Raw genomic sequence first — 24,391 nt, forward strand, 5'->3', positions numbered from 1 at the left:
GGTAATAGTAAACTTGACAGAGACCAAATAAAGGAAAAAAAAACAAGGAATGCAGTTGAACAGTAGGGAAAGAAAAGAACCAACAAACCAAATGAAGCCATGTTGCTCCCCGCCGGGCGCCGGATCTGGATTTCTGTGCTGTCGGCGAAGGCGGTGGCGGCGCCGTGAAGCTTTGGTGTCGATGGATGAGGCTGGACCAGCGAGGATGTGCTCCTCCTCTGTTCGTGTGCTGCGCCAGGCTCCCAGAGGAGCACAAGCTCCGCACAGGCGGTGAGCTCATGATCAACCTCCGCGGCGAGGTCATGTATGGCCCACCGGCATGCTCTCCGCGGCACGGTAGAGCTGTGGCATGGCGTGGACGCGAGAGGCGGCGGCGGCCACCGAGGCCGGAAGCGATGGGGAGAAATGATCGAGGAGAGCTTGGGCCTGTCCCTTGCAGGTCCACGGAAGCCCATCAGAACATACCAAAGCCCAGCACGAGAATTAGCAAAAGCCCAATAGTCAAGTCCAAATACCAAAGGCCCAATGACTCTCGCCGCGGTTCAGCCCTGGCCGTGGCCCCCCGGAACCATCATGGCCGCCAAGCGCCGCCGTCTCCGCCTACACCTCCGGCAGTCCGCCCACCGCGTGGCTCTAGCGCCACCAGTCTGTCTCGTCGTTACGGCTTAGCTAGTGATCTTCGACAAGTATGAGGCGGCGGAAGGGGTGGTTGTTATTGCTCGAGCAGCGAATAGAGGTGAATGGCTTTTAGTCAGAGTCGATCATGATTGTTTTCTGTTAGAGATAATTGCAGTTACTGTTTGTTTCTTTACATTTCTTTTTATTCGGTGTGACTTACAACTTCCAGGCAGATTTTATGCTGTTTCCAGTACTGATGATGCTGTGACAGTGTTGCTGTTTCTCCTTAACTTTCAATACCTGTTTGTTGCATCTGATGGCCATATCTAATAAATATGCTCATTAAACTTGCTAAATGCAAGCTGTCATTTGATCAAGTCAAAGTTCAGTGTTTTTATCGTGCCCACAAACCATCTTATGTCACATTGACTGCAAATCCTAGGACGTGTTGACATGGTAACTAGCTAGTATATAAACTAGTGTTCTCATTGTCCCTCGGCATTAATTATATTAGTTAATAGCAGATGCACACTACACTGTAGGATTCTGACTATTCATAGTACCATCTTGTTAAGAAAGTAAGCTTGCCAATGGAGGTAGTTTTCACGGCGATTATGGGTGAGATTGCCAATAAATCGATATCTTTCTTGATTGACAAGTGCTCAAATAATCTAGATACGCCAACCGAGGAGGATCGGAGGATAAAGACTCTGCAAAGCCTGTTGCTAAGGGCGTGTGTCATCGTCGAGGAGGCAGACGGGCGGAACATCACAAACCAAGCGATGGTACACCAACTCAACATACTGAGGAAAGAAATGTACAGAGGTTATTTCGTCATGGACAGCTTGATCACAAGCCAAACCAGTGAGGAAGACAAGTCCAAAGATAATGATGTGAGTAGTAACCCTTTTGCTATATCTAAATTCAATCCTGTGAAGCGTCTCTTTTTCCGCACTCGTAGTACACATGGGGAGAATGAACTGCAGCAAGTGCTCGGCAATTTGAACAACATCATCACTGACATGAGAGAGTTTATAGAATTCATGAAGGAATATCCTCCATTGTACAGGCAACCATACAGTATGCATCTGTTTCTTGACAAGTGCATGTTTGGTCGGCAAATGGAAATGGAGAGGATCATGAATTTCTTAATGACAGAAGGCCCTCCTAGTGCAAAGGATGTGGATGTTCTACCAATTGTCGGTCCAGTCAATGTTGGGAAGAGTACTCTTGTTGGACATGTATGCAATGATGAAAGAGTGCGCAATAACTTTGCTCGAATTGTGTTCATTACTGAAGTTGATATTAAAGACAATGGGCTAACCGATTTAAAGGATGGAGGCCTGATCATACACCAAAACAACTCGCCAAATGGAAATGAGAGATTGCTATCTATCATCGAATTCCCTGACGATGTTGATGAGGCTGGATAGAAGATGTATTTAGCCTTTGCCACAAGGCTTGCTGCTACGGTAAAAATTATAATCACAAGCAGATCAAGCAAAATCATAGGTTTTGGTACCACACAGGCTCTTATACTCAATTTTCTGCCGCCAGAGGCATACTGGTATTTCTTCAAGGTAATTACATTTGGGAGTGCATATCCAAAGGATCATCCAAAACTGGAATCTATTGCCATGGAGATATGCAGAGGTATCAATGGATCATTTAAAGTTGCAAACATTGTCTCTAGCTTACTAAGAGATTCTCTTAATGCTCGACATTGGTTTGTGGTTCATAAATTTCTTAAGCTACTTATGGAAATGAATATCTGTTTGACTGCACATGAGTCGAAGGAGGTACGAACTTATTACTATCTTAAAAGAATGGTCAACAATGACCACTTCATAATTTATGATTACCATGAAAGTTTTGCTGACGACATGGTCCCCAAGACAACATTATGTGATGTGATATTTGGAAGTGTTAGATGTGAAGGGAAATTCAAGGTCCTTTCATGGAAGTCACGCATACCACCATATAAGAACTACATCTATACTTGTGACATGAAGAAGAAGAAGAAGAAGACAACGTAGTGAGAAAAAAAATAAAGAAAATATGAAGGACAACTAATTTGATCTCATTAGTCCTCAATTTGATATGAATGGATTTGATTATATGGTTGATACGCCACAAATGGTGATGCCCAGAACAAAGCCACATTGTGAATTGTGATGCTTGGCCAGGACAAATGGGTTGAGGTCACTATCACTCTTATCCCGATTGCTAGTTGTGTTGTTTCTGTGCGGCACATTTTTAATCTTAAGAGGTAGCGGGTGCATGTGTTTTCCTTAATTCCTATGTGCTTTGTTTGTTGTACTTGGACTGTTTTGTATCTACATAAGGCTATAACGGAAATCCTAATATGAATTCAGTGTTTCTCCCGCACCTGACTTTTCTAGCCTCTGATTCCCTTGTGATTCACTCATGATTTGTGCGGATATGGTTCATCCTTTTTTATTTCTGAGAGGTTATGTTTAGGGGATTGGGATTCTCTCATGATCTCCTAGTGAGTTCCAGTTGGGCATATGGATCGAGCTTCGGGCTAGGAATCTGCAGGCTATGCATTTGTCTTCAGGCTTGCCTTCTTCCCATAACCCTTTTACTACAGAGATCAGATGCCAATCCAGAGGAGAAGAGGAATCCAAAGATCGTTGTGTAAAGTCACCCTTTTTCTATATCTAAATTCAACTCTGCCAAGTGTCTTTTTTTTCTCTCCACTAGTGATACACATAGGCAGAAAGAAATGCAGCAAGTGCTCAAGCCCACACTACCTTCATGAGGGCCACAGCTTATAAAAGCGCACATTTTCCCCTAAAAGCTCCATAAAGAATGTCCGGAGCAAACTACTTCCATGAGGGTCAGCTGATCCTCTCTCACAGGCACAGCAATAAGGGCGCGAAGGGAGGCTACAGGCAACTGGCCCGGGAAGATGTTTGAATTATTGGGCCGTATTTTACAAACTGATTTGGACATTGGGCTTTGATCTGGATCATCGTGAGTATGGGCCTCCATGGACTTGGAACAAAAGAGAGAAGAGCCCAATCTCGCAAAGCCTTCTCCTCCGCCAATCATATATGGCTTCCAGTAGCCCATATATGTGGTTTCCATTGTTTCAGATTCGTGCAAAACAATTCATCCCTTGGATGCATCCGTCCCCTCCAACCCTAGCTTCCTGGATGATGCCACCACCCCTGCCCCCCGCCGCCGCTGCTGCACCCGCCGCACGCGCCGCTATGCCTACCGGTGTCGCCGCGGATGCGCCCGTCTGCATCGGAAAAGACACTACTAGAAATATGACCTCTCGTCCCGAGCATTTGTACCAGTTAGTTTTGGACCCAATACTAATATTAATATTAGTACCGGTTCCAAGTTTGGGAGCCCTCGGAGGCCCTCCTAGTACTAGAGGTCCTAGAGCCTCTCCCACTCCCCATCGCGAGGACTTAATTTAGGCACAGCGGTACTAGCACAGCAGATCAACACAGAGCAGCACTGAGAGGACTTAACATTCTTTCTCTCCACTATCTCCACTCCACTCTTCCTCTCCTTCTCTCCTCTCTTCTCTCCACAGCAGAGCACAGGTGGTGAGGTGGGACGCTAGGCAGAGGGGCAAGGCGGAGCTGGATGCAGCGGGGAGGAGCAGAGGAGGAGGCTGTGGCGGGGGCGGCGGTGGAGGAGGTGGTGAGGGTGAAGGGGGTAGAGGAGGAGGCGGCGGGGGTGGAGGGGCGGAGGAGGAGGGGCGGCGGGGGGTAGCGGCGGAGGGGGTGGGGTGGAGGAGTAGGGACGGTGGGGTGGAGGGGGTGGGGTCGGTGGAGGCGGAGGGGGCGGAGGAGGAGGAGGAGGGGCGGCGAGGGGTGGAGGGGGTGGTGTCCGGTGGCAGCAGAGGGGCCGACAGAGGAGGAGGGGCGGCGGGGGTGGGGGCCGGTGGAAGCGGAGGGGCCGCGGGGGCTGGTGGCGACGGAGGGGCTGACGAGAAGGGGCGGCGAGGGTGGGGGGATTTTTTTTTAAAATTTTTTAACACCCTCTAGTACCGGTTATTTCAACAGGTACTAGAGGACCCCCCTCTAGTACCGGATGGCTAGTACCGGTTGCACAACCGGTACTAGAGTGGGGTTGGGAACTAGTACTAGAGGCTATTTTTCTAGTAGTGAGAGGAAACAATGGGTAAAAAAAATGTTGATGCAGGTTTAGAAAATTGTTGAATATGTTTTTTCAAGATGTTGAAATATGTGTTCCAAAATGTTGAATGTATATTTTATAAAATGTTGAATCAAGTATTTTGCAAATGTTGATTTGACTTTAAACAAATGTTAAATATGATATGCTAAAATGTTGAATCTGATACAAAATGTTGAACCTTCTAATCTATACCTAATATTAAAGTTTCCGTCATGGTTATTTTGCAAAAAAAATCCCTCAACTTTTTTTTATAAACCCGCAGTCCAAATTCTAAAGAGAGGGGGAGCTTGGGTGGAAAATGGAGGGAGGGAGGGGGTTAAAGGGGAAAAGGCTTCTCCTTTCTTCAAACCAGAGAGGTGACTGAGGGGATTGGGCGCGGCGAGAGCGAGGGGCGACCCGGCGATGGCGATGGCGATGGCTAGGGGCGACCCGGCGGCGGCGAGGACGAGAGCCAAGGAAGTCAACGGACCAAGCGGCGGCGCGGCCTGCTGGTCCGGCGACCAACCGACCATAGCTGCTCCCATGACGGCGACCTCGGCTACCCCCTCCATCTTCGACAACCTCGGCTAGACAGAGACGGAGTGGCAGCCGGAGCGTCGCGCGTCCAGAGGAGGCGGGGATTGTAAGCCTATAATCCGACCTCGCCAATTTACATCTGAAATTGCGGGCTTAAAACCCGAGATGCGGATACAGGTAATGACTTGGAGACACCCGAGGAACGGAAGAGGGAGGGATTGGACTGAATGATGGATTTGGCGAAATCCTCAGGGAAGCCCGAGGCCGCAGCGGAGAAGGTGGATGTGCTCGAGGCGGAGGCGGTGGTGCGGGGACGCGAGGAGGAGGAGCTTGCGGAGGCGGATGACGGAGGCGGAAGGGAGGGCGGCGGCGACAGCCTCGGCCTCGACGTGGAGTGCCGCGGCGGTGCGCGGGGTGAGGCGGGTGTGGAGCATGCGGTGGTGGACCGGGTTGGAGGAAGAGATGGAAGATGATGGGTGTGCTGGGTGCGGACGCGGGGTGGACGGGATGCGGACATGCGTGCTGCGCCCGAGCATTCGGGCCTGGTGATTCGAGCCTGCTGAGCTTGGGCAAGGTATTCCAAACTTGAAATTGTCTCCACAATTCAGATGTTTGCACCTCAATTTCTTATGTGGAAGAACTACATAGCTATTGATTCCGTATTAACATGATTAGTGAACTGAGGGGAGCTAATGATACATGGACGCAACACATTATTTATAGCATGGAGCTTAATGTGCCATAAAATGGTGATTTGGTAAATATGCATAGATCTTTGCTGTTGCTGTAGACCTATAGATTTTCCATTTCAATATGTGATTAAGAATTATGTTACAATTCATCTTGCGTTTTTGTGGTGACAATAGTATGTTAGAAAAGCATGTACAGTGTGTTAATACCTGGTTTGGTGGTAACTCTGCTGGCATTCCTCTGTTTTGGCGATCAGTAGTGATTCCGGATCACGGATTCTTGATTGCTATTTGAATTAATGGATCTGATAGAGATAGCATTACTCTCCCAATTGGTTATGTCTAATTTTTCGAGTGAATTGCTACTGTACATTAAGCAGATGATTAGGTAGGTATAATATTTCACGATTGGAACTAGACCTAGAGCAGTCTGAGCTTCTGTTTGGGAGATGCAATATGGATTTCGATTCATTTTCCCTTTTCAATTATTAGGCTCCTTTTAGCTGACGCAGTTGCTGCTTGTGCATCTTCTGAAGAGAAAATTGCATATCCGCCACTTACTTGAACCCAATCTAGGATTTGCTATTTTAAAAACATGAACTACAAACTTTACCCAAGCCTCTTTGAACTATGAAATACTGGTTTTCTTAAGCAATTCTTTGCAGTTTGTAATAGGTGGTGGTAGTAACATGTCTGACTTTACCTATGTGGAAAATGTGGCCCATGCCAATATTTGTGCTGAGCAAGCCTTGTGTTCAAATGCAGCTTCTGTTGCTGGGAAGGTACATTTTTACAGATAAAAGTGCTATGTTTTAGTGATATTACTTTTATGGTTAATTCTGTGCACTGAACTTTTACAACCATTTTTTATTACCAATGATGAATTGAACCTATGGAAACATGGGAGTTTATGAATTGCATAATGGAAGCTATGGGCTGTCAGAGGTATTTCTCCCTCCCTCTTTGCCCCTCTCTACTCGTTGAAGTCCACTCGTGAAGTTAACATGTGATGTTGTTTCTCATCCATTTAGGACCAGGATTGATCTTCCTGCCAAGATGTTATTGTCTGCGGCCTTGTTCTCCAATATGATTCGTTACAGGCTTGGTTTTCAAATGTTTTCCACTCCTCTTCTGCATCCAGATACAATATACTTCTTGTCATGCACAAGAACTTTTAACACTTCAAAAGCTCGAAGATTACTTGGGTACTACGCAATTGTATCATTGGAGGTGAGCTTGTTTTCTTACCATGCTGTATTGCAATCACAAACGTTCCCTTTGATCATCTTTGGTACTCTGCAATCATTCTGCATCCGTATTGCTTAATATATTTCTCATAAAAGACACATGAGGCCTCTACAAAGGCTTTCTGTTTCTTGCAATGCAGATGCTAATAGCTAATACATTTCAATGTTTAACATGTATCAGGATGGAATTATGAGAATTGTCGGTATTAGACTAGAGGAAATCAAGCGTGATTAATTGTATTACTCAGGAAGACGGATACAATATATAGACGAGCCTGAACCGCTAGGACCAGCTGGCCGTGATGTACGCACGCGTGAAACCAAAACAGTGCCATGCAAGGCAACAGACCAAGAGAGCGCTAATCACGCTTTCACCCCCCCGCAGGCAGAACGTCGATCAGACAGACGTTCAGGCTGGACCGAAACTCGGTGAAGACGGAGGTCGGTAGGCCTTTGGTGAAGATATCCGCAAACTGGGACGTAGTCGGCACATGAAGGACCCGCACGTCACCAGTGGCCACCCGCTCACGAACAAAGTGGAGGTCGATTTCCACATGCTTGGTGCGTTGGTGCTGGACCGGGTTCGTCGAGAGGTACATGGCGCTGACGTTGTTGCAGTAGACCAGCGAAGCTCGAGGAAGTGGACTGTGGAGCTCCCGAAGAAGTTGCCGCAACCAGGCGGCCTCAGCAACACCATTGGCGACGGCGCGGTATTCGGCTTCCGCGCTGGACCGAGAGACTGTCGGCTGACGCTTAGATGACCATGAGACAAGGGTAGCACCTAAGAACACAGCGTAGCCCGATGTGGACTTGCGCGTGTCGGGGCATCCCGCCCAATCAGCATCGGTGTATATGACAAGCTCGGATGGCGTGGTGCGGCGAAGGAGAAGCCCATAGTCGATCGTCCCTCGAAGGTACCGAAGGATGCGCTTCACTGCATTGAGATGCGGCTCCCGAGGATCATGCATGTGAAGGCACACCTGCTGAACGGCATAGGAGATATCAGGCCGCGTGAAAGTCAAGTACTGTAGGGCCCCGGTCAAGCTGCGGTAGTGAGTCGGATCACTGACGGAGGGTCCAGTAGCACCGGACAACTTTGATTGAGTGTCGACTGGAGTCAAACAAGGTTTGCAATCAGCCATGGCAGCCCGCTGAAGGATATCCAAGATATACTGCCACTGGGAGAGGAACAGGCCTGAAGAACACCGCTGAACTGAGATCCCCAAGAAGTGATGGAGTTCCCCCAGATCCTTCATAGCAAACTCCTACTGAAGAGCCGATATAGTCTGACGAAGCAGTGCAGACGACGAGGCGGTGAGAACAATATCATCAACATAAAGCAACAAGTAGACTGTGTCAGTGCCACGCCGGAAGATGAACAGTGATGTGTCGGACTTGGCCTCCATGAATCCCAGGCTGAGCAAGTAGGTAGCAAAACGGCTATACCAGGCACGAGGAGCTTGCTTGAGACCATACAAGGATTTGTTGAGGCGACATACCCAGTCCGGATGAGAGGAATTAGCAAAGCCAGTCGGCTGAGAGCAGTACACTGTTTCTGAAAGTGTCCCATGGAGAAAGGCGTTCTTGACGTCGAGCTGATGAACAGGCCAATCCCGAGACAGAGCAAGTGTTAGCACAGTGCGAACGGTCGCCGGCTTGACGACGGGACTGAAGGTCTCATCATAATCGACGCCTGGGCGCTGAGTGAAACCACGAAGAACCCAACGGGCTTTGTGGCGATCCAGCGAGCCATTTGCGTGGAGCTTGTGCCTGAACACCCATTTACCAGTGACGATGTTGACACCGGGAGGCCGGGGGACCAGATCCCAGGTGTTGTTGATCTGAAGGGCGTCGAACTCCTCGGTCATCGCTGCGCGCCAGGCCGGATCCGCGAGGGCGCTGCGATAGGTCTTCGGCAGAGGCGACATCGTGCTGGCGTGTAGAAGCAACGGTTCCGAAGACACACGGAAACCGGATTTTCCTCGTGTGACCATGCGATGGGAATTGGTGACGGGAGGGACATCGGTGACAGCACGTTGGCCTGTGCGAGTCGAGACGACTCGAGCACCGGCCGTGGCTGTAGCGGTCGACGTGGCCTCCGGGGGGGCGCCGTCAGGCGAGGGCGCCGGGGGCGTGCGGACGGACGAGGCCGCCGCTAAGGACGCGCCGGCGGGCGCGCGCGGCGGAAGCGCGCGGCCGAGCGAGGCCGCCGGGGGCGCGCCGACGGGCGTGCACGTCGGAAGCGGGCCATCAGGCGAGGCCGCCGGGGGCGCGCCGGCGGGCGAGGCTGTCGAGGGCGCGCCGGCGGGTGAGGACGGCAGGGGCGCGCCGGAGGGCGCACGTGGCAGAAGCGCGCGGCCGGGCGAGAGGGGCATGCCGACGGGCAAGGCCGCCGAGGGCGCGCCGGCGAGCGGGCGGGCCACCGCGGGTGCGCGAGGCGCGGGTGACACCGAGGTCACGCCGGCCGCGCGGGACGCCGAGACTGCGCATGGTGCGGGAAGGGGCGAAGCCACAGTGTGGCTGGGGGCGACAGGGGCATCCGCGGGAGGCGCAGCTGGAGCAGTGGTGGCGCGCCGAGGTCCTGCAAGAGAAGGTGGACAAGGCGGGCCGAGGGGCACCGACTGGACCGTAAAGTCAGTGAGAAACTCAAAATCGCTGGGAAGCGAGGAACGGGTACGGGCAAATGGAAATTGGGTCTCATCAAAAACCACATGGCGTGAAATGATGACGCGATTAGTGGAGAGATCAAGACACCGATAGCCTTTGTGATCGGAGGGGTACCCGAGGAAGACACACAAAGTCAAGCGGGGGGCGAGTTTGTGAGGGGCAGTGGAGGAGAGATTTGGGTAGCAGGCACAGCCAAACACGCGGAGGTGGGAGTAGGAAGGATGGGAACCAAAAAGAGCAAGGTGGGGCGTGCCGGTGGCAAGAGTTTTGGTGGGTAGACGGTTGAGCAAGTAAGTGGCAGCGTGCAAGCCCTCAACCCAGTAGGAGGCAGGAAAGGATGCTTGAAACAAGAGCGAACGTACCATGTTGTTGAGAGTACGGAGGGTACGTTCGGCTTTACCGTTCTGCTGGGAGGTGTAGGGACAAGACATGCGCAAAACAACGCCGTGAGTGAGGAAGAAGCCGCGGGCGGAGAGGTTGTCGAACTCGCGGCCGTTATCACACTGGACGCTTTTGACAGACCGAGAGAACTGGGTAGCCACATAAGAAAAAAAGTTAGCCAAAGTGGAAAAAGTGTCAGACTTGAGACGCAGGGGAAAAGTCCAACAGAAGTGAGAGCAATCATCAAGAATGACCAAATAATATTTGTAACCGGAGACACTCAAAACAGGGGAGGTCCACAAATCACAGTGAATAAGATCAAAAATGTTGAGAGCCCGAGAAGTAGAGGCGGTAAACGGTAAACGAATGTGGCGACCGAGTTGGCAGGCATGGCACAAAGTGTCACATGAATGCTTAGTACAAGAAATAGCTGAAGAACGGGCTAATTTGGAGAGAGCGTCGTGGCCGGGGTGCCCAAGGCGGCGATGCCAGACAGAGGAGGGAGCACCGGCGAGGAGTGCGTGGGGAGCGAGCGGCGACACCGGTGGATGGAAGGAGTAGAGCGGCCCCGAGCTATTGCACCTGGCGATCACGTTCCTGGAACGAAGATCCTTCACAGAGAGGCCAAATGGGTCAAATTCAACGGAACATTGATTGTCAGTAGTGAACTGGCGCACATATATGAGAGACTTAATAATATCAGGAGCAACAAGAATATTATTAAGAACAAAAGGACCAGGAAGGATTGCAGAACCAGTGTGTGTGACAGGTAACGTGGACCCATTGCCAATAATGATGGAGGATGGACCAGTAGAACGTGGGGGACGGAACAAGGAGATGTTACCGGTGTCGGGCGTCATGTGGGAGGAGGCACCTGAGTCCATGACCCACTCGCCGGTGGCCGGGGGTTGCACGGACATGGTGCTGAAAGCATTTGCCAAGGCCTGTTGGTCCCATGAAACACCGCTCCAAGGTGTCCACGGTGCCGACGGGGCTGGAGACGCGGGCAGTGGCGGACCGGGCTCCACGGGCGCCGGCGGGGGGAAACCAAACGGGCCAGCGAGCATGGCCTGTGGCGCCGGGTACCCTGCCTGCGGCGCCGAGTAGCCAGCAGATGGAGCAAGGCGAGGCGCCGATCCTCCGGGTGGCGTGGGCTGTGGACGGGGCCACATGGAGATGGTCCCGGTCCACGGGTTGAAGAAGCTCGGCCAGTGTGTGCCAGCGTGACCAGGACCGGGCTGGCCGGAAGCAAGCGAGCTGGTGCCCTTGCCGGCAGCAGCAGCGTTGTTGGGGCCACCTGACCCACCACCACCGTTGCCGCCGTTGGAGCCGCGGTTGCCGCTGCCGCGGCGGCGGTTGTTGCGGCGGCCCTGGTTGTTGCCACCCCCTTGCGCTGGCTGGCGAGGAGGGGCGCCGGAGTTCTTGCCGGCGGTGGCAATGAGGGCGGACGACGGGGTCGGCAGGGCAGCCGGCATAGTGAGCTCCTCTAAGAGCAGATCATCGCGTACCTCGCTGAAGGTCGGGAACGGGTGTTGACGCTTGAAGTGAGGAGTCATGTAGGCGTACTTCTCGCTGAGCCCGCGGAGGACGTTCAAGACCAAGGTGCGGTCGGGAACGTATTCGCCGAGATCGGCGAGAGCATCGGCCATGCTCTTCATCTTGCGGCAGTAGTCTGTGACGGAGAGGTTGCCTTGGACGATGGTGCGGAACTCGGCGTCGAGGAGGAGGGCACGCGTCTCACGATGGCCGAGAAAGTTGTGCTCGATGCCGAGCCAGGCGGACCGAGCAGAGGAGCCGCGAACGTGGATGAGGTCCATGAGCTCGGTGGAGACGGTGCCATAGATCCAGGAGAGCACGACGCAATCCATGCGATGCCACGCCGGAGTGTCGACGACGACGTCGGAGGTGACATGGTCGGCGAGCGAGTAGCGGCCGAGAGTGAGGAGCACCAAGTCACGCCATTGGTTGTAGTGAGGCGAGGAGAGCTCCAGGACGACAGAAACCAGGGAGCGGATGTTCTGAACACCAGCAGCCTGGGCGTGCAGGTTAGCCACCGCGAGGGCCTCGAGAGAGGCGGCGTCGGGTGGTGGAGCGCCGTGGCCGCCGTCCACGTCAGACGCGTTGGCGCGGGCAGCGTGCTGCTGGGCGGAGACGGCCGCCTGCGCGAGAGCCGAAGCGGCCTCACCCTCGCGATCCAGGGCGGCAGTAGCTGCGCGAACGCGCGCCTCGGCGTCGGAGGCAGCCCGGACGGCGGCAGCAGCCGCATCGGCGAGTTGGACACGCTGCCGGGCGCGATCTGCCGCGGCCTCCCGTTCGCGATCGCGGGCGGCGGCAGCCTCGCGGTCGAGGGCGGCCGTGCGCTCAGCGCGTTCAGCGTCAGTCAGGGCGACGGCCTCGGCTGCGGCGGCGTCGTGATCATCCATGGCAGCGGCAGGTATGCTTTGCGGAAGCGATTAGGGCATAGAGGGAAAGAAACCATCTGATACCATATTAGACTAGAGGAAATGAAGCGTGATTAATTGTATTACTCAGGAAGACGGATACAATATATAGACGAGCCTGAACCGCTAGGACCAGCTGGCCGTGATGTACGCACGCGTGAAACCAAAACAGTGCCATGCAAGGCAACAGACCAAGAGAGCGCTAATCACGCTTTCAGTCGGGTCATTTACAGAACTATCAGATAATTTGGGTTTCTCGAGGAAATAACGCTCCTGTGGATCATCGAAAGCAGATAAGCTGTTAGGAAGTGGAACAGGTGACACAACCCTTTTTCTTTAGAAAAAAATAGCGCTCTGGTATTTTTTGCTTTCTGCCAAATTGAATGAACAAGAGCCTTGGATACCAAAATTTTCTGATGCAGTTGTGTAGAACTCTTTTCATTTTTATTTAAGCACCGGTCACTTCATTGTGATTTATATATGTTTTTCCCCTGTTGACATGTTACGTTGCTACTGCAGCTGCTGATATTCTTCTTTGGAGGGATGAAAAGAGAACCTTTTCATTTGTGACAGTATTGTTTCTGCTTTTCTACTGGTTCCTGCGTGGGTGGAGGAAGAGGTGGAAGGCTTGCGCCTCGCGCAGGAGGAAGCGGCCGGCGTCAAAGGGCGCGAGGCGGAGCCGATCTGACCATGGTTGCCGGTGCAGTTTGTTTTTTCAGAATTTTGTGAGGTTCAACTGAACCTGTGAGTTAAGTCTGCCGCTACAATACACAGCCACACGGCCATGGCTGCGGCTACAGGCGCCTCGGAGTTGCCGATGGTGGAGCAAGTGATCACCGAGTCCTTCGCCAAGAGCCTCCACATCATCCTTGAGTCGAGGTCGCCCTATGATTCGTCGCGCAACTTCACGAGGCCTTCCCCGCCGTCATCGCTGCTGTCCGGCAGCCAGCCGGCAGCCGCGTGACCGGTGGTTCAACCTTGCTCTCAGGGACTGCCCTGCCGCGCTTTGAGAACTTTGACCTGTGGCGACAGAGCAACCTTGAGCCTCTGGTCATTGACATTGTCCTCCTGCAGCGTGACAATACCAAAACCACCAGTGCTGCGGCCATGGCAGGATCATTGAGAGGTGGGTAATAAAGTTATGAAACTTGCTCTGGCAGTGGTAGTGGTAATGGTAGCAAGAACAGTGGAAAGAAATCTAGGAGCAGCTCTGCTCAGCTCAGGATCATAGCTTGTACAGGAGGGCGTACAATGGCTCGACAGTGCTGTTCCGGTCACTATATCTGGTTGTCAGGCTCTTGCCAGTATACCATCTCTGCCAGGAGCTCAATTCATCTGGAAGAATCCGTCCTCTCAACCTCTCACACAAGATTTCATCATTTGTTGAGCCATTCACAGGATGCAGAGATGAAACACTATGCATTTGCTCCTGTTGAAACTCTGTCTGGTCGCTTGAGCCTGTCAGTGTCATATGTGCCAGTGCTGGAGGTGGCAGCAGCACCAGAGCCAACCACACCGGTGGCACACAGAGCTTATAATGGATTATGTTGGAAGCCCCACAACAGATTTCCTGCGGAAGTTTAATTCATTACCTTCAGATGGCATCGCACCTGCATCTTTTACAATGACCAGGCGGCACAGTTGGAGCACTGAGCATGGAGCTGGGCCATCAGCATCACCATCACGTATGCCCACCGATAATTCTCCAAAGTTCAGACATTTCTCAGGGAACATTCCATTCCCAAAGTTCCTGATCGGAGGTGCCAAGGGGTATTTGTATCGTGGAGCTCAAGTTTAGTCTGTGTCACATCGAATATTCAGAGGCTAATTAGGACTAAACATGAGTTAATTATAAAACTAATTACACAGATGGAGGCTAAACGGTGAGATGAATCTATTAAACCTAATTAATCCATCATTAGCAAATGGTTACTATAGCAGCGCATTGTGAAATCATGGATTAATTAGGCTTGATAGATTCGTCTCGCCGTTTAGCCTCCATCCGTGCAATGGGTTTTGTAAATAGTTTATGTTTAATAGTGCTAATTAGTATCTAAACATTCGATGTGATAGGAGCTAAAGTTTAGCCTTGGGAACCAAACTACCCTTTAAGTAAAATGTCAACAATTAATGCTGGTAGCAGCAGGTGTGCTTGGCTTAGGAAGGGGTGCGTTGAGTAGATTTCAGTGTTGGAAGCATGCAGGTGGCTGGTGAAAATTTCTAGTTTCATCTCTGAATCTGCCTTGGGTGAGAGAAATGTAATTTCATTGTTTTAGGGTATGTTTGGGAGCACTTCACTTTAGAAAAATCAGCTCCACACCACCAGCTCCATATTTTCCTAGCTCCACTCCAACAACTCTAGAAAAACATGGAGCTGCTACACATGTTTGGTTGGTGGCAGTGCTCCAGCTCCAAAAATATGAGCACCTGTTGTGAATAGCCTATTTTACCCTTTACAAACGGACCCACATGTCTATCTCTCCTCTCTCCTCCCCTTCTCTTCCTCCTGTACACGCCAGCATTTGCTCAAGTGGATTAAGTCCTAGTATGCAGTATTCAGAGATGTTCAGAGACAAGTAGCAGCAGCAAACGGCCTTGATCGTGTTGAGCCACTCCACTTCGGTCTTGAGGATCCCCTCACCCGCTGCCGGAGCCCACAGCGCGAGCTGTTTCGACGATATGCTGCTGCGGCTGCGCCGGCGCGTCGAGCACGGCGCCGGCGGACTACGGCCGCTTGGCCCCATTGCAGAAGAGTTCGCAGCTCAATCTCGAACTGAGCATGTACGTCGTTTCCTAATCCTTCTCATTTTTTCCAGTTCCTTCGTTTCATTGCTCGTCATTATCGACAAGAATAAGCTTGAGAAATTCTAAAATGCCGTCGCAAACGGAAGAAAATCCAGTTCAGAGAAGGATTCTTGACGTTCTTAGAGTTGGGCCACGCGGCACAACGCGGATGCCAATCCTGCCATGCCATAGCAGTACTGTACAATCAGGATGAACATTGGTGACAAGATCTAGCTTCGGCAGGAGGCTATGCAACATGTATCTCCTTGCCAATTAGTACTTGAATCTTTCTCATGTCCCAATAATTGATGGCTCCTGTAGCCTCACACTTTTTTTTATGAAACAGGAGGGGATGATCCCCTTCTGGATATATATTAATTAAAAGAGGGAAAAGAAAAACAACAGTCTGAAATGTACATTTCGAGAAACAAAGAAGGAAAAGGAGAAAATCAGAAAGATTATAATGTATGCTCTAGCCATTCTGACATTGGTTATTTCCAATCCTCTTTTACTCGAAGGATAACCTGAGTAAAAACAATCTTGAAACGTAACATGGCACCCTGAACTGATGGAATGATTCCTCTGAATATCCAGTCATTTCTTGCCATCCAAATACACTACCTCATGAGAATTATGATTTCCATAAAGAACTGGACTTGAAGCTGAGTTTTGAAGCTATTGAGGATGGTGTAAGGCTCTCTGACAAGTTAGCAAACAGGCTTATATTGATCCAACATTCTTTGGCAAAAGGGCATTCTAGGAGGAGATGGAACAAGGTTTCCTCATTGTTATGCGGGCACAAGACACATGAATAAGAGGGTAGATCCATATGTTTTCTTCGGAGTACATTCCTTGTACTTAGTCTGTCATTGAGGAATAACCAGAAAAAGAATTTGTGCTTGCTCTGGCATTTAGATTTCCAAAGCCACCTGAACGTTTCCAACTCCATAGCACAGGAGCAGCAATGACAGTTGAATAAGCATTGGTGAATTTTGCCAGGTGCTTAGAGAAACACATAAGGCACTTGTCACCTACAAAATGCAAAGCATAAACTTGATGCATACTATGTACTATATGTGCAATTCTGAAACTACATCGTGCATGCGCATACTATATAGCAGGCTCGTTGCTCGTACAAACTTGCAAGTTCCTGGCGTACGTAAAATGAACAAGCTTGCAAGCATGTCGAATACGTCTGCTGGCTGGTCAGTTATTTGAAGCGGAAAGGATGAATCATGTCGAATGCTCAGACTTGACTCCCAGCGATATATATTGCCAATAATGTTTGAGTAACAGCAAAACAACAAGATACTAGTAAGAGTATAATCAGGAGGGGAGAGAGAACTGGGTACCTCTGCTCTGCCGGAGCGCAGAACACAGCAGCCCCTTTAATCTCCTTGGTTTTGCCGGTTGGTGGTGTTGTACTGGTGTCGGAACTGTGAACTTTGAGTTGGATGCTCAACTGGCTGAGGCCCCAGGGCTTTAAAAACAGTTTTACAGCACCATTAGCCCATTAATTACATCCACACACTTGCATTGCCTTAGCTTGACCGCCGATCAGCGGAGTCCAGAGTCCGTCAAACTCGCCGGTCACCTCCACATTTCAGTTTAATTACACCTACTTGCCCGCTACCAGCCGCGTAGCTGTCTGAGCTGGACAGAGATTGTTGCGGCGTGTCCAGCCTCGAATCCCAGAATACATTTCAGCAGGAAACGGACAGAGATATATTCGGGCTGATGTGCGACCTGTCTGGTGTGCTTTCGATGCTGGCAAAAATTAGCTCGTGGAACGGTCTACCCCGGTGCTGGATTTTCGTTTCCATATCCGATTGGTTCTTTGTGATGGTCGTGTTTCCAGAATGTTTTTGTGTAGACATGATTCGTTCGCAGGTTATCTTCACAGGGTCAACCTGTATGTATCCGATCTGGATAAGAATAGTCTGTACAATGCCGTGCTTTATAGGGTTTTTGCAGATGTTGAACATCATTTTAATTGGAGAAATATCTAGTGATCACAATTAGTTGTATTTTTTTATCAAATCACGTAGCATGATCACATATACGTACACACGCAACTCTACCCCTATGAGCATCTCCGAAAGACTGAGCCGGCGAATCCTTGAGATTGACGAAGCCACCACTGGCGCCTCGATGTCGACGCTTTCATTCTATAATTTTTTCTAAAATACAAAATTATTTGTAGTTAATGATGAAATTCTAATGTTCCTAAATTCTATGGCCTCTCCCAATCTCGATGGCACGTCGCTAAATCTAGGAAAATGCGAACACCAGTGTCGAGTCGAGGACTTAAACCTGGTGGGCAGGTTCCGCAACAACCAGCTGAGCTACGTTCAATTCCTGATCACATTTAGTTGTACGAAGGTCAAAATGTGCAATTTCCTTTTTTTAAAAAAATTGTTCATTTGAGGGACGAGATAACCGTAGGATATTCTGCAAAAAGTCATATATATGATCTTCGTGCATGCGTGTTTTTTTCCGAAAGTTTGAAAATTCAAGTTCAAACTCTGCTAAATCACCAGGGTCGAGGTGGTTGACGATAGATGCAAGTGCTTCAAAAATACTATCTACTCAGCACCTTCATCAACACAACTTTCACATGTGTTGCCGAAGTAGTTAGCCCATCTTCGACAGCAAACCTAGTAAACTGATCATCGGAAGATGAATGTAACGCACTTAATTGAGAGCAATTTGTACAAAGCCAGCACAAACAACAACTTGTCCGGTTGTCCCAATTGCCGATCCCGCCATCCGCAAGAAGCCCGCAAAGAACCACCCAACCCAACGTATAACGAATTGCAAAATTCCAGCTGCTGCTTGCTGAGTCGTCGCTGTACACGTACGTGCAAGTTAGTTGCCACTCGTTCGAAAAACTAGACCCAGTCGAGTCTCGGGACACGATTTTCACCATCTGACGGGCGTCCAGCCGGCATGGGATCGGAATCTAACCGACTTGGATTGTATTGATCCATGCATATACTGAACAGAACAGTAAGGAGACGCAACGGACCAAGTCTCACATGTTCGTTTGGTTTGTGCCGTTAAAGATATTTTCATGTAGTGTGGTGTGCATCCGCTCCAGAAAAACGCCGGACGAACCGGCTGGTTCTGGTTGGTTGCCGGACGAGCTCATGACGCTAACCAAACGAGCTGAAGGAGAATCCACCTCACTGCAGCGAAGAGAGAGAACTTGGAACCAAACTTCCGTTTCACGAAACTAGCTAGGAGTACGTACTTCCTCTTTGGAAAAGATGAACGAGAGCGGAGACGAGCCGTCCCACTCGCTGAAACAGACAGACTGTACGCACGAACTGCGCGGCGGTGTGGTGGAACCGCGGTAGGTCAGGTGGTGCCGTGGCCCGTGGTGGTACCCCCACTTCATCTTGCCAACTCGCGACACCCCATCCATCCACCCGTTACGACCGAGAACGCCACTGTTCCGTGCGCAGCAGACGCCCCCACGCAGTCCGTCCGCACCACGACGCGGGGGGCGCGCGGTCCCCCCAGTGAACAGCAACGGCGGTCGCGCGCGCACGGCGGACATCCACGGCACGGGCCAAGACGGCAGCACAACAACAACACCTGCGCGGCCTGCGGCCACCGCCTCATCACTGGGCTTGAAAGCCATGTTGCTTATCCAGCACATGGAGGCTACATAGGAGCCCCCTTCTCCGCTCCTCTCTAATCGCCACTGTTTCCGGCGGTCAGGGCGCCGCCGCCGGCGATGTGTGCCAATACCTGTGCCAGGAACACGCCGCCGCGCCAAAGCTGCGTGTCCGTAGCCCCACCGCGAAGGGAGAGCGTCGGTCCTTCGCGGGCCATTGCGGAGGTCTTCGCGACGGGCGAGAAGCCTTGCCGCTCGTGCTCCTCGATCGGTTGGTCCAGAGACCAGAGGCGGCCATCAGCCTCCTGACTTCCGCGCATCCCACGGCTGTGGTGTCCGCTAGCTTTCTTGGGTGCCGTCGACGGCGCGCCATGCATGGGGGATCCATCTCCGGCGGACACCAAAGGTTCGGTTCGTACGTTCGGCTGATTCTTTTGGTGCTCAGTTTTGGTTATTGCATCCGTGTTACATTCGCTGCAAAATTGCGCAGCATGAGCGACTTTTGTTGCCTTTATGCCTTGTAAGCACTGATTTGGTTCTGAAATATTTAGTCGAGTGATCCAACAGATGAGGTCTCGTGAAGGATTCTGCTGAGAACAAGTCCATGCAAATAATAACAAAAAAAAAGGTGATCCTTTGAGTCATGGACGGTGCCATTTCATTTTTTTTTTCTGTTAGTATACTAGCATCCTAGACTAGCTTTCAACTTTCAAGCTAAATGTTGGAATGGAATTGATTGAGCCTAGTAAAAGTTCAAATGGAACTGAAACAACAAGACCATGCGATAAAAATATATCTTTATATTAGTGAAAATAATAGTTTTATAATAATCAGGTTTGTTGTGTTTAAAATGCATAATTAAGTGATACAAGTCTGTAGACAAACGATATGGAGATTCATTGTGCCCATGTCCAAAGGGAGCAAGAGACACTTATTCTAATCGGATGGAGCATTTCATCAATCAATTTTAGAACAAACCAAACAATACCTTCTATCATGAAATCTTTGAAGATTTGTACAACATTGGTATTCCAGTTCATAGATTCGATGATGAGAAATATTGACCTAGTCACGCGGACTTGGTCCTTAGAGAATGGCAGTATGGAGACAAAAGCAAGGTGATGTTATACTACATAACTTGATTGACTCAGCTAGAGTAAAAAATTTAGCTGATCATTTTCCACATATGTGTTGTCTAATGTCTGTGTGCGTGTGTGTGCATGCATCTATCTGTTGTACTTGTGCATAATTGGGATTACTTATTAATATTGTGATGGGCAGCCCTCATGGCAGTTTAAGGAAAAAAAGTTTAATAGCACTCCATCTCAAGTCTCAATTAAAATCCAGTGGCCTATTGAATATTAAAATGAAACTGGATTGAGCCAAATAATTCGGGTGTCCTTTCTTTTACTAAATTCCATTCCTTGTTTAATGAAGTCTGACATTCTTGCTAGTGACACTTTCGTTTGACTTCCATTTTTCTAGATTGTTAAACATCCTATTTAATTTCCTACGATCAGCTTACATATCCAGCTATAAAGATAGCAAACGTTGATACCTGCTAATGAGCATGATCTTGCACTCCAACTAAATCTTCACCTCTGCCCTACCAGCAACTACAATAACGACGGTACTTCACTAATCTTTTCTATCAACACGTGCACTCTCCCAGATTATCATATCTGATGCGTGTTGATTTCTTAAGACTAATGTTAATCCTCTTCCATATGCAGATTTTCTGTACATCATTGAGCCCGTCATGGCAGGGATGGTGACTTCTGCTATTGCAGGGGAAACAGTGAATAGAATCATTTCTGCTCTTGTTGGCGGGGATGACGACAAGTCTACAGAAAACATGGAAAGGCTGGAGATGGCGCACATCAAGATGGAGTCTGTGCTTCACGTGTCTGACAAGTGGCAAATCACCGGTGGGCCACTGCTACGGTGGCAGAGAAAGCTGAAGCGTGCCGCTTGTGAGTGCGATGATGCGCTGCAAAGCTGCAAGCAGCGTGTCATAGAAGAGCGAGAGATCAGGCGCCTGGTGAGTCAGTCATCATTTCCCAAGCGAATTGCTTATGCTACCAAGTCATTCGTCTCATCTATCGTCGGATCTAGTAACGATGAGTCAAGAAGTAGTTCTACAGATGTTGTTCGAAGATTTGAGAGGTTTGCAGACGGTGCAAATGAATTCCTTAAGTTTGTTGAGTTCAGTGCAACCCCGCGGCAGTACATGTTCTTTAACCATCTCATCGGCAACCTTCTTAGAGGGAAGTTTTTGAGGTACCAAGCATTCCAAGGAAGCAGGTTTTACTACTTGGGCATACGACCCATGAGCTCTCCGGAGCGTGGAGTAGAGGCGATGATAGGCTTTGTTTGCCAGGACTTCAAGGATCCTACAAAGGGTTTCAGGCTAGGATCCATACTGCGTCTCTCTGAAAGTACAGACATATTTGGTGTTATAATCAAGTGCATGCAGTCATTCGCGCCTCACTTCAAGTTTGCAGCTGAAGGTGTCAAGAGAGAGCTCATTCAGTTGCCTACCCAGAATTTTTCTTGGGCAACACAATCTCCTTATGGTGAAAGTGCATACTGGGTCAATGTTTACAATACTTTGACTCAATGGCTTCAGCCCAATCCTCTCTGTTGCGATCAGCATGAGCAGAATTTGTATGTTTCATCTAGAACCAATTGCACAGCAGCTTCGTCGTCAAGACTATTGTCGACTATATTCCCAGAGGAGGTTATTTCAGTGTGGTTGCAGTGCCATGTCTCACTATCTGATGATCATAAATGCATTCCAAATTCTGCTGCTGAACACGAAGGAAGTAGTTCTGTGAATTCAGATATGCTTCCATTAAAGCTAGGAGTTTTGTTCATACCCCATGACTCCCCAGAGGATATAGAGACTGAATCTGAGAGCTATGCTTTGGAGGTGATTGATGAAGAGGTGCAAGAAATGGTTCACAGGAATGCGTGCCTACAAGTTATTGATGAGAAGTTGCTGCCAAAAGCCATAGATTACCTGTATCAAAACAAAGAGTCAAGGATGTATCAGATGTGTCTGAAGTCTAGACATGGCACTGCCAACTTTTGTGTTGAGAAGACAAGCGCACGTCGAAGTAAAACCTCCAGATCGCGGATTTGGGATAAAAGGGTAGTCCAACATCGAGATGATTATGGCGTAGAAGGCTGGAAGGAGGTGTCGAAAGACCTACTTAAGCTTTGGGTTGTGCGTTCATCCGACGAGATGGAAGGGTCAATCAGATCCTTCGTTGACCCTACATAGCTTGATGGCTCAGCACAAAGTGAAAAACGTAGCTGATCATTTTCCACATGTGTATGTCTAATGTCTGAGCGTGTGTATATGTGCATTGCATCCGTTGTTGTACTTGTGCATGTCATGTAAGAACTCTCTCTATGGTGTAATCTGTTTTGCGACATACTTCCTCGATCCACGTTGTGTCCATGGACTCAGGAGAATCCGTTTTTAAAATGTTTGCCAACTGAGGAAGAATATAGTTATTATTGTGATTCCATCATCATCTTCCCCTAACAATAATTATATGAATTTGAAAGAGAAAAAATGGTGTATCTTTTCATCTACCAAGAGCTACGGGTCATTTCTCCTTGATTTGTTGTTGGGTCCAATGCTTACCTGGTTAGTGCATTGGTGGGGGTTATGGACAAACAGAATGAAACAGAGGGATCACATCTCTGGTAAGAATAATTCTTTTTTTTTCTGAAAAAGCAACTTACTAGTTGTTCATCTCTAGTATATATGGACGCTAAGTCGCTAACAATGCATACTATTATGCAGACATAGACGCCATCAAGGCATAAACTGGAGTGAGAAAACATGGAAGAAGACGATGTTGATGGAAGCCAAGTAGGCGACTTTACATTCGATTAGTTAATTAGGTCTGGACCTGGGGTGAACCACTCAGCAAGTTCAGCAACTTCAAAACTGCAAATTTAGTAGTTCGGGGGACGTAGATGACATTCTCGAGTAGTCTAATGACCACTGGTGTATTTCGTTGAAATATCTTTATTAACGTATGAAATTCATATAGTATGAAACAATTATAAAGAATGTGCATGTCATGATGTGTAGTTTGTTGTGTTCAACAAATGTATCATTTCACGATAGAAACTAGTCAGTGGTCAAAGTAAAGACACCGAGATCATGCATGTCCAAAGAGGCACTTGTAACGGGAGTGTTTGATCTGATATTTGACCAGCTTGCTTGGAATAATGGAAATAAAAAGAAGCAGATGAAGCTTCTTCACTAGCTTTTTATATTAGCATTCTTTGTTCCAGACGGTGAACATCAACATATATTGACCAAGGACTGGATCAGTCCTTTGAAAAACAGAAGAGTTGATAGCAGCCTGTTGTTCTGCATTATTGAATGTCCCTTTTGTTTTCTTTGCTTCCGAAAAGGTTGCATACCAGTGAGAAGTCAAACCTTTGAAATTTGCACAAACTAGCCCAGTAGTTGCGCTCATCACTCATCAGATGACGTCCTTTCATTTGATCAACATACATGTATATAGTAGACATGCACACCTGTAGGCCTGGGATGTTTTCTGTTTCACTTTTTTTTTTTCCTGAAAGTGTCTGAATACATCGGGTCATGATGCTCCTGCCCTCAAACCATCTCCGTTGCAGAACCACCAACCGATGATGAGGATGGGACTACACCTTCCCAAGAGGTGTGTGGTGAGAAGAGAAGGCCTAAGCTTCATGTATGGAACATACCCTTAGCTTCTTTTGGTTGAACCCAGCTGACATTGGGACGTATAGTTGTCCATATTACCCGCGGCCCGTGGATCGGCCCACGGCACGACATTTTGGCCCGGTTCACGCACGGCCTAGCACGGCAGCCTTGTAGGCTGGGCCAGCCTGGCCTACACCACGGGCCGGGCCTGGGCTGCTGCCTCAGCCTATGGGTGGCTCGGCACGGCCTGGCCATTTGGCCCGTGGACCACAAACGGGCGGCACAGCCTGTTTAGGCCTGTTTCGGCCCGGCCAAGAGGCCATATAAAACCTGGAGCTCCCCCTCCCCAAACCCTACCCAGTCGCCTTCCTCGCTTCCTCCCGACCCTCCAGCTCCCGTCGCCTCCCCTGCTTCCTCCCGGCCCTCCCAGCTCCTACCGCCTCCCAGCCCTACCCCGCTTCCTCCCCCCTCCGCTTCCCAGCCCCTCCGCTTCCTCCTACGCGGCTGCGCGCCCGCACCCCTCTACTGCC

General features: G+C 49.6%; 1 protein-coding gene, 1 non-coding gene and 1 pseudogene across 2 annotated transcripts; 2 read left to right on the forward strand and 1 right to left on the reverse strand.

Moving 5' to 3' along the window:
* Positions 1–1,208: 1,208 nt before the first annotated feature.
* On the forward strand, positions 1,209–3,087 carry LOC140221784 (putative disease resistance protein RGA1; annotated as a pseudogene).
* A 7,783-nt stretch (positions 3,088–10,870) lies between these two features.
* Positions 10,871–12,165, reverse strand: LOC117842811 (uncharacterized). The gene is made up of 2 exons (XM_034723325.2): positions 11,142–12,165; positions 10,871–10,908 (listed from the first exon to the last, which is right to left on the reverse strand). The coding sequence occupies exons 1-2, from the start codon at positions 12,163–12,165 to the stop codon at positions 10,871–10,873; spliced, it is 1,062 nt and encodes a 353-aa protein (XP_034579216.2).
* A 790-nt stretch (positions 12,166–12,955) lies between these two features.
* LOC117843088 (uncharacterized) lies at positions 12,956–22,595 on the forward strand. Its single transcript, XR_011897461.1, has 3 exons — positions 12,956–13,055; positions 13,258–14,498; positions 20,878–22,595. It is a non-coding gene; the product is annotated as an uncharacterized protein (transcript).
* Positions 22,596–24,391: the final 1,796 nt, after the last annotated feature.

Source organism: Setaria viridis, chromosome 2, assembly GCF_005286985.2.
Source record: "Setaria viridis chromosome 2, Setaria_viridis_v4.0, whole genome shotgun sequence".
Classification (NCBI taxonomy): Eukaryota; Viridiplantae; Streptophyta; class Magnoliopsida; order Poales; family Poaceae; genus Setaria; species Setaria viridis.